We start from the raw sequence: 18161 nt of genomic DNA on the forward strand, positions 1-18161 counted from the left end.
AAAAAAAAAAGGGGGGGGTGGGGGTGGGAAGAGAACCACAGAACAATGTCATCAAAAAAACTGAAGAAAGTCTTTAGCCAATTTTCACCATATTCAACCCAAAAAGATAATATATCATGACACATGGAGCTCACCCAAGAAACAGCAGGCTAATTAGCATTTGAGAATAAATGTAATTCAACATACTTCGAGACTTTTTTAAAGTGTGTGGTTGTTTCAGTATACACAAAAAGGCATTTAGCAAAATCCACCATCCATCTGCATAAGAATTCCAGCAAAGCAGGGAAAGAAAGAGACATACTGAACATAGTAGAAGACAACCACAATAAACACATCAATAAGCAGGCAACAGCCTAAACCCTCCCTGCCAGTGTCTGTCATCAGAGCACTGATGGGGCTTTAGCTCAGTAAGTATAAAGCACTGGCCTTGCATGAATACAGATCTTAGGTCCAATCCCCAGCACTGCCAAGACCAAGACGGCGGTGGGGGGTAGGGGGTGGGGATGGGCTAAGAAGAGAGTGGGGGAAATGAACAAAGAAAGTTGGAGTTGGTGTGCTAGAGTGGGCCCTACTTGTAGCACCTTGGCCACCTGCAGTGTCCTCCTCACCTGTTCCCTCCAACTGGGTCATATAATTGGAAAGACACTCAAAGGAAACTGCATGGCCAAACAGTAAGGCTTCCACATTCGGAACAGTGCCATGGCAGGGGACAGGACAATAATGTGTACATTATTGAGTAATGGGTTTTCCTTTTACATAACTGAGGTGAATGTCACATCACATAATCACTTTAGACAAACAATTCGAGGGCCTTAAATACCTTCTCCCCAGTTTGAACACAAGTGTAGCTGTCCAGAGGAAAACTCCCATCCACAAGGCAGCTTCTCTTGAGACTCTCTCTTCATCCCTACCCCCATCTTTGGAACCATACAGCATTTGGCCATTTCTGTATCGGCTGTGTCATATGACATGTTGACAAATTCCATCAACCTTGTATCATATAGACTTCCTTTCTTTAGTTTTTAATTGTGGTAAAAGACATGTAACATAAATTGTACCAATATAACAGTTTTATTTTAATGCACGGCTTGGTACTATTAATAATAGTCACATTGTTTACAACCATTACCACCAAACTCCTTTATCTTGCAAATCTGAAACTATTCCCAAACTACTCTCTCCACCCTTCCTCCCTAGGACTCCGGTAAGCACTACCTATCCCTGTCTATATAGACTAGACTACTGCAATTCCTCTTAGAATCAGAACCCCACAGTTTGTCTCTTTGGACTGGCTTCCATGCATGGCTAAGTAACATTCCATTTAACATGTATACCACAGTTTGCTTGGCCTATCATCTGACAATGAGCTACTTTCACCTTTTGGCTACTGTTGTAAAGGGCTTTCAAAATAATACTTTGTCTAACAAGCTGAGAGAATGAAAGACATGGAAAGTTGAGACAAGGCAGATGGAAATTGTTTCATCTACACTGAGACCAGCCCCCCCCAATGAGGAGTTTCTCTGGGATCATAGGAGCTTATGAGCTAAGGCTCTACAAGACAAGATGCAGGAAGTGGGCTCTTGCCCTTTAAGGAATGTAAAGTTTCTTAAGAACATCAATTCATTGGGAGTGGGGGGTGGTGAGGGTGGAGACCAGGAAGGGGGATATCACTTGAAACATAGATGAATAAAATGATTAATAATAAACAAACATCAATTCCAATAAGCAAGTGTAAACAAGTAGGAGTCTTTGGACAGTAAAGAAAGGTCAAAGGCAGAAGACTTCAGGAACATGAAACTAAATCTTAGAGGTAGAGAAATGTGTCTGAAATTATCATTTTTCATGACTGTATTTGCTACAAACTCACTTTGTTCTAATTGAAGGCAATTTAATTAAGTAGCCAGGTGAACTTCATTATGTGAAGTTAAATATTAACTAAAATACAAGGATGGAGAATACCAGAGTTCAAGAAAGAACCAATTCTTTCAAAGAGAGAAACATCTGGGCCCTTTAAGCAGATGGAGTCTTCAGAGAGGGTCCAGCAGTCTCTCAGAGACATTTTCTCTCTTTTGTTTTGAGCTCAAATCTTCTTACCCTACTCTCCTCAAAATAAAAAAGAACAAGAAGGCCTAGAATCCACGTGTCACACACAGATGCCTCTCAGTTGTTCAGGATGTGAACAGGTGGGTGGGAAGGGGTTTCTGATTTGGCTAGAGTCTTGGGTGGAAGTACCCTGAAGACTAATGAGACAGCAGTGAGCTCTGCCTTGGTAACGGCCTGTGCAGTATCAAGTGGGAGCCCAGAGCAGCCCAGAGTTAGGCTGGCCTTTGGTTAGCATGGGGCAAGTGGGGGTATGAGGAATGAGAGGTGTGGATTTTCCAATAAATAACTAGTGTTAGTTAGGGGGCAATTAAGGAGACAGTCCAAGGGATTGACAAAGAAGGGGGGGGGGGGGAAACAGGGGGAAAAGGTGTTAATAAAGAAGAGATACACAGGTGAGATCACAAATGCCAAACACATGCCACAGCATGAGGCAACCCAGGAGTCAGCAGCTGCCTGCAGAGAGACCTAATTCTGATTTGGTTTGAAATTCATTTTCAGATGGCTGAGCGCTGACAGAAGGAATGAGTTCAAAACCCATCTTTCTTAATTCCAACTGGGAATCAGAGAGTTAGGGGTATTCAGAAGGGACAGCAAAGCCAACAGAAGATTTTGAAACAAAGTAATCCCCAGGTGCAGTTACCTGGGTTCCATAGAGTACAGGCACTCACCTCCAGGAAAATAAAAATCTGAAAAACTGAACCAAGCGCCTTCTGCAAACAGAAAAAAGAACTAGGACTGAAAGTATGGCCAGACCACAAACTGGCCACAGTGCATGGAGAAATCCAGCAGTACTCAACAGAAAATGTCCTTCCTACCGGCTCTCCCAGTACTACAAGGTGCTGGAGAGTGAGTCGCCAACAGTCTTACCCAGCTGTGAGCCTTGTGAACTACAATAACAACCATGAGGCAAGCCTATGGGTACAACAACTGGCATGAATGTTGTGGGAGCAACCAATTACTTTCTGATTAGATTTGAGACCTGCTCCACCAAAGGAAATATATGCCTCATACTACAAATCTGACCAGGAATCCATGGTTGGAGAGCTGGATATAATATCAATCTATCCGCTAAATTCACTCTCTCTAATACTTGTAGATTAGTGCAGGTATCAGGCCTCATCAAAGAAGTTTCTTTGTGAAGTAGATAGTAGTTAACATGGAAACTCACAACTGATCAAAATCCAAAAACTAAATATATCAGTACTCAGCCACAACGGAAACATCTGTATCACAGCTCCCAACCAAGGCTCATATCTCTTCAAGAAAGAGGGGGCAGAAAGATGACAAGAGCCAGGGGTTGGGAGCACTTGAATCAAACCCTGTTTTCTGAACACATGACCTCCCAGCAGCTATGGCTGCTGCACACTAGAGTCAGGCAGCATTCCAGTACGGGTGGGCTCCTGAGCGCCACCCACCTGGGTTGGGAAGCTTTTGAAGCTGATGGCGCCTGAGGAGGGAGAACGGTTTTCTTTAATGATATGGCCCTAGGTAAGTAGACCATGCTCCAGGAGAGGGCCCGAGACTATGGGCAACACGGATAAGCATCAGTGGGCTTTTAAAATGACACAAAGTTGAGAGGAGGCCGGGAGGTGTTAAAGGGAGTAGGGTGAATATTATTAAAGTACATTGTATGTAAATATGATAGTCTCAAAAATTATTGAAAATGGTGTTTTAGATTTTCTTTTTTAAATCATGGTCAGAAGCCACTTCAGCCCAATCTAACTCTTAGTGTACTTCATAAATACGATCTATTCATGTATTTATGTATATAATTCATTTTAAAAATATCCTACGACTGAGATGGCCTGTTCCCTTGTCTCAAAGCATGCATTCCACTGGAGACACTCCCTCAGGTAGGTGAAGGCTCTCTGGTATAGAGCGCTGACAACAGCACCTTCACTTCACATTTCAAAGCAGACTCTGAAGGCTTCTCACCAGATAATCCCAACTGGAGTTACTTTCCTACAGACTACAGCTTAGGAACTCCATCAGCAGGCTACATTGTGACTGCCATGCCCGCACAGCACCGAAGAGGACGGCCAGGGAGGCCTAAGCTAAGGACCATCACCAGTTGCCCTTCTGACTCTGACATGGAACGCAGGAGGGTTGCAGCAATTCCTTATTCTTAGAAATCCTAAGCAGATCTACAGATTTAGTGTTCAAACGTACGTTAATTAAAACATCTTAATTGTTATCTTTAATAAAACTGAGCCGGGCAGTAGTGGCGCATGCCTTTAATCCCAGCACTTGGGAGGCAGAGGCAAGCGGATTTCTGAGTTCGAGGCCAGCCTGGTCTACAGAGTGAGTTCCAGGACAGCCAGGGCTATACAGAGAAACCCTGTCTTGAAAAGAAAAAAGAAAAAAAAAAGGAAAGAAAGAGAGAGAAAAAAAGAGAAATAATAAAATGGAATATAATATTATACACATTTTTTCTGAAAAATTGTCAGCATAGATTTTGAAACTACTTTTACACAGATATCATAATTAGAATATATAAATTACACTTCTGCTTCACATCTACCGCTGAGTATCTATGAAAATATGGTTTACTTCCATGTTACAGCAAGAAACACAAAATAGAAAAAGCCCACAGTGAAGAATAACATTTCATCAAATACAAGCCTCTTCAAGAAGTAGCAATTTCTAACAAAGTCTCCACATCAAGATGCAACAAAAGAGATTAATCTACCTTATCTCCCACCAAATGACAGATTACTGGACTCACATGAGGAGTAAATGGAGATACCTAACTATATACAAGCTGATCTGAAAGGGTACTTTTTTGTTCTAGTATCATACTTTTGTAAGTCAGCATTTTGGCCTTGCATAACTAGTTAGTTATAAAGTATAGAAATGGTTTCTAAGATAAAAATAATTTTAAAACATAACTAGCAAGCATATTTCAAAAACTGTTGCCTGAACTTGAAGGAAAACCTCTCTGGGGCTTCAGATGAAGAGTGATGAAAAAAAACCTCGCTTGTCTTCCCAGCCATGAAGTGAACAGCACACTGTCTTTATATGAGATGTTCTTCAAAACACATGGCTGAGCATCTGCAGGGAACTGATTAACTGCTCTTATTTCAACCTGTTGCAACCATCTCCTCTCATTATACTTGGCATGTATTAAATTAAACAGTAATCTATCACTTAAAATAAGAGCATCCACTATGCCAAAATAGGTATTCTTTACAACCAAAATCTGACCACACACCAGGACAATGTGTCAGCTCACTGGAGGCACAGCAATGCTCTTACAGGTTTTAAAGGACTGAATGCAAAAAAATCTTACATTTACTACATACAATAAACTACATTCATTTCATTGATTTAAAATGCCTATTCAAAATAACCCTCACAACTTCTTTGTAGTGAGTGATAAGCTTATTAAGTTATTTAGCGAACATTTTTCAATGAATCCATTTCCCCCATTCAAATGTAGTAAGCTATCTGAGAGTAATGCTTCAATGATCATGTTAGTCACATCATGCACTTAAACCTTGAGCTATAGACTTCATCAACAATAGCAGCTGATGATTTTTAAAAGAAAACAGCTATTGGACATTTTCATTTTCTTAAACAACTGTATCATCAAATTCACTATGGTACTCTGGAATCAGTGTACTTTAAATTCATAATTGAAATTCTCCTCTTCAGCAGACATCCCTCAGATGTCAGGTCCTATATTCTGTTCTGCTGTGTGCCCATTTCTCCTAATGACAGATGCTGTGGACTGATCTAACTGGAGCAAAGGAGATCAAGCTGAGGTCAGATCTCCTTGTGAGAGCTGAGGAGAGAGAGAAATTTTCACAGCTAGGGATGTGGCTAATGCGTCCTTTATTCTGTTCACAAGCTTTTCAGCTGGTGCATCACAACCCTGCTCTTCAGCAGGGACATACTCATCAGTATCTCACCTTCTTAAAATCAAAGACTCAATCCTAAAGCCTTAGCAGATGACAAAGTAACTCTCTAGTTTGCATTTCCCATAATACTAAAATAAGGCTTTATCTCTAGTCTAGAACTTTGCTTTTTTAATACTGCAGAAAGCCTCCATGAATCTGTTTAACGTATTTACTCTTTTCATCTATTCAGTGCCACTGGGCATAACACGTACTGCAGTGCATACCGCTGTCTTCCACAGCGCCACATGACTCACTGTACCGCAGCACACTCCACTAATCCTGTTTGGACAGCTGGGTCCAAGAGCTTCTCAGCTGCATTTTAATTGTTCCATCGGTTTTTTTGTTTTTTTTTTTTCTTTCTTTTTATTTATCTCTATGGCAAACTACTCAGGAATTTAATTTGTCAGGCTTCAAACAGTAAATTTTGCCATTAATTTGTTTTGTTTGTAGTAAGCCTATACTCAGCAGGTGATTTTCTCCCTCAAAATTGAAATACATTAATGATAATCAATTACTTTTAAATAACAAAGCACAATAAATAAGATTTTCAAAGGTTCAAAATGAAAAGGTGGCTGATCACTCCCAGTATCTGCTGGACTGTCCTAACAGATGTAGCATTTAGCTTTAAATGGTGGCACTAAGGTACATGTTTCGTGTTTCAGAATTAGCTCACCATAAGCAGATGCGTCCCACCAATCAAACATGAAAGAGACAAACTCACTAAATAAATAGCCTGTGGAAGAGAAGTTTCTTTTACACGTATACTTTAATTCTACTGTTTATTAAAGCACACAAGACTACTACAAAGCCCCCACTGTCTGTCACAGCTGCAACACGAATGGCATGAGCCTCGCGGAGGCAGTTCTGCAGCTGAGCAAGCCCCTGGCCTACACTGCCAACAAAGCCAGGGACAGAGTTCACAGATATACTCTGGTCATTTTCTAACATTAATTTACAAAGTTAAAACATAAGTCTAGAGAATTATGTGGAACTGACTAAAAGAAACATCTGTCTGAAATAATATTTAGCCAAGAACACAGTCTAGAACAGTGCATTATAAAGGACAAATGACTTATGACTCAACTATTTCAGCGACAAAGTAGAATTCTCTTTTACTTTTCAAAGACAGTAAAACAGACAAAAAAAATGATAATTTAAGGAAATGTTATGATTGGCAGTCAAGTGGAGATGAAAGGACTAAAAACTGTCCTGTGGTGTGTGTTCCCAGGGACTGCTCTATTTTCATGAGCTCAAAACAGCTTAAAACAAGTTTACAAGTTTCTATTTTTTAAAAGCACACATTACACTATACATTTGGAAGTATATTCATACATGAAATTTCTTTTTAATATTTTCTATTCACTAAAGTGTTTTTTTTAAAGTCACCGTTTCCTCACTAGAAGATTCAAAAGCCCAACTTACAAATGAAGTAAGAAAAAAAAAAAAGTCTATTGTTTGGGAAAGGAATGTTTTAAGTGCTTAAAAAAATGTTCTTTGTTTGCTTTAGTATGTCCCTCTACACAAATGAAGTACAGAATAATATAATATTATATTTTAAAGGTGATTTAAAATAAAAGAATTTACAAAGCAAAAAAGTTAAAGAGATTTTAAAAAGCTACCTATAAAACCATGGACTTTTAATGAGCACTTCTCAGTCAAACTTACCCAGTGTTCTGGACATCACAGGCAAAGCAGAGCTCAAGACTAAGATCGACACACAATTCCCAATGATCTGTGGAAAGAAAGGATGGTGTGCAGGGAGACGGCAGGAGCATGGCACCCCTCACAGCACTCCTGCAAGGGCAGTGCACAACAGACACCTGGCAACTGGCAACCTCTTAACAACACTAACTATCAGAGCAGAATTTAAACATAATAAGCCTTTCCTCTTAAAGTTATATTTATGAATTCCACAAAACACAGAGTATAGGTGCAATCATATAGTCATAGAATACTTAAATCATATACATTTTATATTATTTTAATGTGGTTGGTAATTTGAAAGCTTTGCCTATGAAATTAAAAAGAGAATTCCTTTGGACTTCTGACTATATCTTAAAGGCTAACTGCTGTCGAGTTCTTATATAACATCCACTCTGACCTATATAACCATTGTAAGCATCAATTCTGGGATTTGAAAACACTAGAAACAAGAACATCTAAGTCTAGTAATTCATTTGCAATGTATCTTCTAGTCACGTGCACTATCTTCTAGTTACAATGTATCTTCTAGTTCTCCTCCAATAAGAGACACTGAACCTCAACTGGACACTGACTACTTAGCTGACTTTAAGAAACCTTTAGTATGATACATCTGGGTGGATGGATAAATTTCCATATATGTAATATATATTATAGAGGGGGTTCATTGCATGCGCGCACATGTGCACAATCGCGCACGCACACACACACTTGTGGGATGTAAATATAGACTATATAATAAAAATGGGAAAGGCCAGCAAGCAGCTTTTAGCCACTCCCCTTAAGCAGCCTGTGAAATTATTTTACAAAGATCCACTTATTATGTAATATAACAGGCTTTATTGCTATGGTGCCAGTGACAACACTGTATCAAATTAGCTTCACACCACACTCTCTGAACAGAGCTCTTCCTTCTCAGTTTAATTATTCAGAATTGAAATACTTTGTCTCTACCACTTGTAGCAACTAAGCTCTTCAGATTTCAAACAAGCTCCTGAAGTACAGTTAACACAGCCCAAGTTACTCATTAGCAATCTGTTTTCTTTTAGAAGAAAAAGGGTTCTTTCTTTCAGGAGACTTCCACTGCTAGTTACCAAGTGCTGTGGTTCTATGCATTTACAAGTGAATGGACGCAGTCCAAATTACACAGAGCACATCCTCTCCCACTCACTCAGCATTCTGAAAACCTTCCTTTGTGTGTCTGCTACTTACAAATACCTATCAGCCAAGATGAGCTATTCAGGGTGCTTACTAACTAAAGCACTTGTTTATCTTGGAAGCAAAAGAAAAGCCATGGCATCTAAGACTTTATCTTACCTTTGTCATAGTTGTGTCATCCTTCTTGGGTGTAAAGTTTCCAAAAAATCTGAGGCTATAGAAACCAACAACAGAAGACACCATGAGATAGCTGTGAGAATGAAGGAAAAACTCTCCAAGAGAATGCACACTTCCCAAAGTCTAAAGCCCATAGGAAAAGCAAAGCAAAACAAACAGCCACTGAGGCTTGCAGAGGACCGCATTGTTTTTCTTTCCAGACAAGTGTTTTAGTAAATTACTATTGTCCCAGAAACTAGACAGAAAACTTGTTAACAGACATAACATTCAGTTGAAGAAAGGATACAAAATCAAAATGATTTCAAGTGCAGCTCCCACAAAGCCAAAAGTGGAAAGAGAGGCGCTTCCTATGCCAGGGCCCTGAAAGGAAGACACTCCTCAGTATTCTGTGATGCCATTACACAAGACAGTTGAATTAAGAACATTTAACACCTTAAGATAGTATGAATCCTCCAAAGGCTAATTGACTTCTTCACAAACTCAACAGCATGTTATTAATTTTAGCAGGTTCAAAAATAACCTGGTTTGCCTCAAATGTACTTTTAAGACATTTGCCAAAATTATAGCATTATGATGACTGCCATAAAATGGAACGATCTGCTATCTGAGAAAAATACCTTGAATTTTCCGGGGAGTTTTCTTTTCTTTTTTTTTTTTTATGTTTTCTTTTCCTTTTTTTTTTTTTTTTAACTTTTTACTGATTATTTGTAAATTTCCCAACATGCCTCACTATCCCTCTCATCTCCCCAAACCTTCCCCAAAAAGGGAAAAAGAAAAAAATCTCACTATGGAAGCTGAGGTGTGCTACAGTATGTCGCACAGTATACCCTTTTGCCCAAAGGGCTTTTCATGCAAATGTTTGTTGCACTGAGTCATTGGTCTGGCTCGAGGGCTCTGGCTTCTGCTATACTATCAATACTGGATCCTCACTGGGGCTCCTCTCAGACATCTTGCTGTTGCCCTGTGTCATGGAGATCCTGCAGCTTTGGATCTGCAATACTGGCCCCTTCATGTGCTCCAACATTTCATAGACAAGATAGATACTGGGGTAGGCTAACTCAAAGCCCTGGATTGGGGCCTGGGTGGTAGCTAAATTGGTCAGCTTACAGCTCTCCAGTACTGCTGAAGCAAGGGGCAGGGCCCACTTTCTTGAGTTCTGCAACTGGCAAGGGGGCAGGGCCAGCTCACCAGCTCTCAAGTTCTCATGTCCTCCAGGCCAGCTCTCACATGCTGCAGAGCTAGGGGCGGGCAGGGCTAGCTCTTCCAAGATCATGCCCTGAGGGACAGCTCAGCTGTGTCCCCACCACCTAGCTAGTCTACTATGCTGCCTAGGTAAGGTACTGCTCACTGGGGAGGTTTTTGTTTTTGCTTTTTAATAGAATAATATATAATTAATGCAGAAGCAACATATAAAAATTATACTATAAACCTTGCCGATTTAAGCTATATTTACAAATAAATCAATGTATATCCAATTTCCTTTTCCCAAATTTTCCTTGATAATTCAGTTACAAACGTGTGACTAATAGCACTTATTTTTTAAAAAAAAAAGTAATTTTAACAAAACAGAAAGTAATACATATGTTTTAATAAATATTATCTAATCTTGAGACCTACCTTTACTTAGGCAAAACAGAACAAATAATGTTCAGATACTGATAATTGACAGCAAACATCAGTCCACTAAAATAGGAACAACATTTTCAAAGCTTACTGCTAGAGATTAAAGGATAATCTCTAAATACACATCACCATTCCCCTAGTTGTCTTAAATTGCAACAGCAGAGATAAAGCAAAACATAGTCACCCTAACAAAATAGAAAACAATAGCTAATATCACACACATTACACACACTCTACTCTGGACATAAAGGACAGAAAGGACAAAGACTAACCCAAGGCAGTAGTGCCAGACATGAGCAGAGTGAGCGCATGGCACTTACCCAAGGGTAAGTGCTCAGGTTCAAATTCAATTTAATTTAATCCCAAATCAGCACCCTTTTTAAGGGGCTGAGACTCACTCCCTCTATAGGCAGGATCCAGAAGCAGTGGAGCATAGGGTTCAAGAGCAGTGCACCACACTGTCGTGACAAGCATGCCCACCACTCTTCTCAACAAATGGAAGCTAAGCTTTCATAAATTTTTTTTTTGCTTTCATAAATTTTATATTAAATAATTTCATCCACTTTTCTCTCATTAATCCGTCTTTTGCTACTAGGACCTCCATCATGAACCCCGTGCTGGGTAAGGAAAAGATCCTACTTTCCTCCCTACAAAGAGATACTGGCAAGATGGGGGAAAAAAAAGTTCTAGAATATTCACTGTCTCAAAAGCAATGACAGGAAGATTAAGAGGTGCTCACATATTTAGACAAGCATGCAGAGAGCCTAGAGTACAAGTCACTGTACTGGACACTGAAGGGACTGTACAGAATGCACCCTGCTCTTCTTCTACACTACAGTGGAGTGAGAGTCAGCAGGAGTCACAGGAGCAGCTCCCTGAGCTGGGACTACAATAAAAGAAAAAGGCAAAGCCGGGACTGCAGCAGCAGCAGCCTGTGCACAAGGCCTCCAGTGAGAGCCGAGGGAAACAAGGTGAAAAAGGTGGGGGAGCTCTCACACATGCTGCTGCTTATCAAAGTCACAAAAATGGCTGAAGAAATTCAAAGCGGGGCATCTTCATCTCAGGAGGAAGGAGAGGAATTAAGACAGAGGCTGACAACATCGCCTTAGAGAGAAACTTGACAGAGTAAGTCAGGAGGCTTTTAATGTCACAACTTTGAAGATTGGAAAGCCGCTACGTTTGGTGGCCCACACCTGTATTCCTGGTACTTAGGAGTTAGGAGAAGGAGGATCAGAAGTCCAAGGTAATCCTTGGGTCCCTAAGGAGTTTGAGGCCAGGCTGAGTGACATGTAATCCTGTCCCAAAACATGTGTTTATACATGCACATGAGTGTGTACATGTATGCCTATGCACCAACAGCAGAAGAGGGGTATTTCCAAACTTTATAGGCACCTGTAAAGTGTTACAAGGTATATATGGTGGCACAAACCTGTAACCTCAGCACTTAGGAGGCTGAGGCAAGCACATTGCAAAAGACAAAAGACAGTAAGTCAAGTTCAAGTATTTAATGACGAACATCTTCCTAACAGAACATATAGGTAAAATAGGGCAACTGCCAGACTCTAATAATAGCATCAATATATTTTGTTTGGGATTATTTTTGAGACAGTCTTAACATGTGGCCCAGGCTGATCTTAATCTCAAACTCACACCATTCAGTCCTTTAGGTGCTAGGATTGTATGCATGTGCCATGAACAGTAGAATCATCAATCTTTAAACCAGATAAAAATTAACTCACGAAAAAAGTTTATCTAGACTATCCTCTAATAACCACACAGTTTAAGTGCATTTTAAATGTTTGATACTTCTCATAAAAAATTCCCTTTAGAGAGCCGGGCGTGGTGGCGCATACCTTTAATCCCAGCACTCGGGAGGGAGAGGCAAGGGAATCTCTGAGATCCGGGACAGCCAGGGCTGCACAGAGAAACCCTGCCTCGAAAAACCAAAAAAAAAAAAAAATTCCCTTTACTTTTCCAACATATAAGTTTGTGATGTCTATACATCACTATTTTAGAGCATGCATTTTCTTTCAAGAATTACAAATAAAAATTTCAGTAAAAATCAACATCAAGTCTGACACAGAAGTCTATAAATAACCCAGATACTTGAAAGAAATGCCCTAGAAACAAAAGCACACACACAAATACATATATATCATATACATAAGATATTTTATATTTATATATAAAATTTATATGTGAGTATATATACATATATGTATACACACACACACACATATATATATATATACACACACTTATGAGCATGTTTGTAAAAGCTTTTCATTCAGAGAAATTCATGGGCTTGAAATGCTTACATCCAGAAAGATGTTTCCATGAGCTTACAGGAAATATTCAGACACACATCTAGAAAGACTTTTGAATGCATTTAACTTTACCCTTGTTCCCTTTGGCATTGCAGTCTCATCAACCAGCAGGCAGAGAATATTGCACGCCACCAGGAGGACTGAAATGGACTGCAACAGAAAAGGCACTGTCAGGTCTCAGTTTTAAACACTACTTTTGACAATACACACAGCATGTGTCTTTCAGAATGGGGAAAGTCCTGTAATGAGTATATATACTCTACACAGTATATATAAGAACTCCAAGACAAATTCCAAGTATTCTGTAAATTATAATGCCAAGGCTCGTGATAGACGTCAACACTATGTAGCCATCGCAGTTGAGAGGGCCGTAGCATCCCGGACCTTCCTGCAGTGAGCTTTACCATGCCCATCTTAGAGAGGAACACCACTCCAGAAGACTCTGCAGCAGCGGCCATGCTTTGTGTTTTCCTAATTCTCAAGTAAGACTTCAAGTTCCTGCTGCATGAGGAAGTTAAACCTTGACGACTTATGACGACTTATCTAATAGTCATTCATTGCCACTTTTGCTCTGCTGAATTTTTACAAATTGAGAAACAGGCAAATTTTGATTCTGTTAACAGAAACACAATTTCCTGGAAACAGCTTGGCTAAAGGAAACACAAAAGGCACTGTACTCAAGCTCTCAAATAGCTTCTTACTGTTTCAATAAGAAGGAGAACCATAACAGCAGGATACACCAAATTTCTCTCCCAAGCTGAAGCCTTTTTCCGCCTCTCTATTAAAAAGAAAATAAAATAAAAATTTCAGCAATTTCCAAAAATTCTTTCCAGGTGCATATTTTCATATACCTCATTATATTTCAACTAGTAAACATTATTTTTTTGCTTTCTGAAAAGTATAGATTATAAGATAAACTGCTTTTAACTATCTTCTACAAACTATAAAAATGCACTTAAAAATCAGCTTACTACATTAAAAGCTCAATCTCATGAGGCTTAAATTTCAGCTTGGTAAAGGCAATTTTGCTTTTAAAGGAATATATCATGAATAAATAGCTCACTTTTAGGATAAGAATATGTGCACTTGATACACATGTATATGCTGATATAAGCAGATATTTGAGTATATAAAGAAGTGTGAAGAATAATTCCTTCTAGTTTCAGGTCATAAGGCTGAATGAACACTTTGTTTTCCAAAGACTATATAGGAACTTTACCTTCTAGCTAAAACAAGCCACTTTGTACCACACCCTCCCCATGATATGAAGAATCATAGAAGTTTAATTTTTCTTCCACACCAGGGAAATTGAGAGGGCAATATCTCAGAAATAAGAAACAGATAAAGAAGTAGGTCTGCTATGATGATTCCTTCCCCCTTAAGACCTCAGTAATAGAAAAGCTACAAAAAGGAATGGAGATGTAGTTGAGAGGCTTGGAGTTCAGCAATGCTGCCAGACCCAACCAAGAGTTCACTAGGAAGCAGTCAAAACACCCAGGTTTTCCATCAGGACCAATGTATTCCCTAGGAATAGACAGGCAGACAGACATGGCCACTCTAGGAGGCAACCCAAAAGAAGAAAGTGTCTTACAGTTTCTACAGTTTTGTGTAAGAAATATCCAGAAGTCAAACATTACCAGGAGGCAAAGAGGAAAAAAACAGGAACAGACCCTCCCTTAGTACACACACAGACTTAGGAGAAAAAGGCCTTGATTGACAGTCAACTAAATAAGTGACAAAACAGCAAACTGACAAAGAAATCTGAACCAATGAAAACAGCCAGATGAAATCCCAGAGCTGAGAGATACTGTGACTAAAGAATTCAACAAAAAGCTTAAACAACAGTTAAGGCACAACTGAGAGATATTAAAGTGGGAAAAATACTAGAAGACAGCATGAGAGGTTAGGGTACAGAAGAATGGAGAAAGTCTAGTGTGTGTTTAACTGGAATCTGAAGAAATCAAAGAAAATGAGACAGATAAAAATTGTTAAGATAATGACCAACAATTTTTCAAATAATGAAATTATCAAGCCACAGTCACAAAAGAAAGAAAAGAGAAAAACACGCAAGTAAGAAGGCACACACACACACACACACACACACACACACACACACACACACACACACTGCTCAGGACCCTGAACTTCTGGTCAAGGGAAATCCAATGGCTTTTGGGGACAGAGAACAATACAAACCTAAATGACCCAGCTTATCATCTTGAGAGTTTCCAGGACATGCTGCTGAGAGAAGGAACTAAGAAAAGTACTGCTCATTCCCACCCTGAAAACATGAAATGTGAGTTTGAGAAAAACAACTAGTAAGTCTTCAGAGATGAGACTTCAGGACAAAGAACGAACTCAAAAATCTGCCAAGGGTCACCTCAGATATTCAACGCCAACACAAAACAATTCATGGCTGAAGACAAGCATGAGGGAATAGTTTCCCACAGTTGCATGGGCCACAAGGAGAGATGACACACGGTGGTGCAGGTGCCCTGAGCACTAGTGCTCTGACCCAACCTACTGAGATTCCAGGTTACTGAATCAGTTGTCAGCACTCAAAACCACAGTTTCTTCCTCCCAGGGATGCAAAAAACATCAGAATCCCAAATTGCCTATTTTTCCATCAAAAATTGCTAAGCATGCAAAGAAGCACACAATTAAAACAATACTATAAAACAAAACCAATAATGTGAAGCTTATCAGGAGCTAACAAAGATACCAGAATTCACAGGCAAAGATATTAGAAGTTAGGGTTTATATTGCTGTCACATACACCATAACCAAAAGTAAGCTGGGGAGAAAGGGGATTTATTTCAGCTTACAATTGTAGTCCATTGTCATAAAGAGAAGACAGGACAGTAACTTAGGTCAGGAGTGTGGAATCAGGAAATGATGCAGAGGCCACAGAGGAATGTTGCTTACTAGCTTGCTCCTAATGGCAAGTTCAGCTTGATTTCTTATACAACTTCAGGACCATCTCTCCAAGGGTGGTTGCACCCAAAATAGGCTGGGCATTCCCACACCAATTGTTAACAACAACAACAACAACCCAATTTAGTGGGAGTATTTTTTTTTTCGATTGAGGTTCTCTTTTTTGAAATGACACTAACTCTGTGGTTCTCAACCTGTGGTTGAGCGCTTTATGGGTTGAATGACCCTTTCATTGGGGTCTCCTGAAACCACTGGAAAACGTTGATATTTACATTATGATTGATAATAGTAACAACATCAGTTATGAAGTAGCAACAAAAATAATTTTATGGTTAGGGGGATGGTACTAGTTATGAGGAACTGTACTAGTTAAATTGAGAACCACATTGACACTAGCCAGCCAGCATAGCTCTCAGAGTGGTGTAAAATGGCTCGGTTGGTAAAATACCTGCTGTTCAAGCATGAAAACCTGAGTTTCATCACAGAAACCACATGAGAAAGCCTGGCACAAGCATGAAATCCCAGGGCTGGGAAGGCAGAGAAAGAAACATCTCTGAGGATTGCTGGCTAAGCAGTGAGCTACAAATTCAATGAAACAAACAAACAAAAAGTCTCAAAAAACAAAGTGGAGACAAATCCCTTCCAGTCTGCGCCAGCACCAGGTCACCAAGGGTGCAGAGTGGGCAGACACCCCCACAGTCCCTAGAGGACTGCCCACGCAATCTGAGGATCACTGGTGAGTGGAACACAACATCTGCTCCAATCCAATTGCCCACGGGACCTGAGACAGCACTAGGGCAGCAGAGAACCGGCATGACCAGGGGCACAAATCCCTTCTAGTCTGCACCACCACCAGGTCATACCTTCTTCTCAGCACTTCATGGTACTTTCTCTAAAATTGACCATATAATTGCTCACAAAACAGGTCTCAACAGATTCAAAAATATTGAAATTGTCCCATGCATCCTATCAGANCATCATGGTCTAAGGCTGATCTTCAATAACAACATAAATAATATAAAGCCAACATTNACTTGGAAACTGAACAACACTCTCCTCAATGATACCTTGGTCAAGGATGAAATAAAGAAAGAAATTAAACTTTTTATAGTTTAATGAAAATGAAGTCACAACATACCCAAACTTATGGGACACAATGAAAGCACTCCTGAGAGAAAAACCTCATAGCTCTGAGTGCCTCCAAAAAGAAACTAGAGAAATCATACACTAGCAGATTGACAGCACATCTAAAAGCTCTAGAACAAAAGGAAGCAAACTCACCCAAGAGGAGTAAACTGCAGGAAATAATCAAACTCAGGGGTGAAATCAATCAAGTGGAAACAAAAAGAACTATTCAAAGAATCAACCAAACCAGGAGCTGGTTCTTTGAGAAAATCAACAAGATAGTAAACCCTTAGCCAGACTCACTAGAGGGCACAGGGACAGCATCCTAATTAACAAAATCAGAAATGAAAAGGGAGACATAACAACAGATCCTGAGGAAATCCAAAGCATCATCAGNTCNTTCTACAAAAGGCTATACTCAACAAAACTGGAAAGCCTGGATGAAGTGGACAAATTACTAGACAGATACCAGATACCAAAGTTAAATCAGGATCAGATTAATGACCTAAACCGTCCTATATCACCTAAAGAAATAGAAGTTGTCGTTAATAGTCTCCCAACCAAAAAAAAAGCCCAGGATCAGATGGGTTTAGTGCAGAGTTCTATCATACCTTCAAAGACCTAATTCCAGTTCTTCTCAAACTATTCCACAAAATAGAAACAGAAGGTATTCTACCCAATTCATTCTATGAAGCCACAGTTACTCTGATACCTAAACCACATAAAGACACAACAAAGATAGAGAACTTCAGACCAATTTCCCTTATGAATATCGATGCAAAAATACTCAATAAAATTCTCCCAAACCGAATCCAAGAACACATCAAAACAATCATCCATCATGACCAAATAGGCTTCATTCCAAAGATATAGGGATGGTTTAATATATGGAAATCCATCAGTGTAATCCACTATATAAACAAACTCAAAGACAAACACCACATGATCATCTCGTTAGATGCTGAGAAAGCATTTGACAAAATCCAACACCCATTCATGATAAAAGTCTTGGAAAGATCAGGAATTCAAGGCCCAAACCTAGACATAATAAAAGCAATCTACATAAAACCAATAGCCAACATCAAAGTAAATGGAGAGAAGTTGGAAGCAATCA

The 18161-nt window shown here is 39.6% G+C and overlaps 1 protein-coding gene across 4 annotated transcripts in view; it reads right to left on the minus strand.

Annotated features, from left to right (window-relative positions):
• Lmbr1 (limb development membrane protein 1) overlaps positions 1-18161 on the minus strand; it is a 126750-nt gene that overhangs the window by 13093 nt on the left and 95496 nt on the right. For all 4 annotated transcript variants that reach the window (XM_029535212.1, XM_021190339.2, XM_021190340.1 and 1 more), the window contains 5 exons: positions 13690-13766; positions 13061-13138; positions 9325-9398; positions 9021-9111; positions 7668-7734 (listed from right to left, as the gene is read on the minus strand). In XM_029535212.1, the coding sequence (XP_029391072.1) occupies positions 7668-7734; positions 9021-9111; positions 9325-9398; positions 13061-13138; positions 13690-13766 (387 nt within the window). The remainder of the gene's footprint in view (positions 1-7667; positions 7735-9020; positions 9112-9324; positions 9399-13060; positions 13139-13689; positions 13767-18161) is intronic.

Source organism: Mus pahari, chromosome 2 (genome assembly GCF_900095145.1).
Source record: "Mus pahari chromosome 2, PAHARI_EIJ_v1.1, whole genome shotgun sequence".
Classification (NCBI taxonomy): domain Eukaryota; kingdom Metazoa; phylum Chordata; class Mammalia; order Rodentia; family Muridae; genus Mus; species Mus pahari.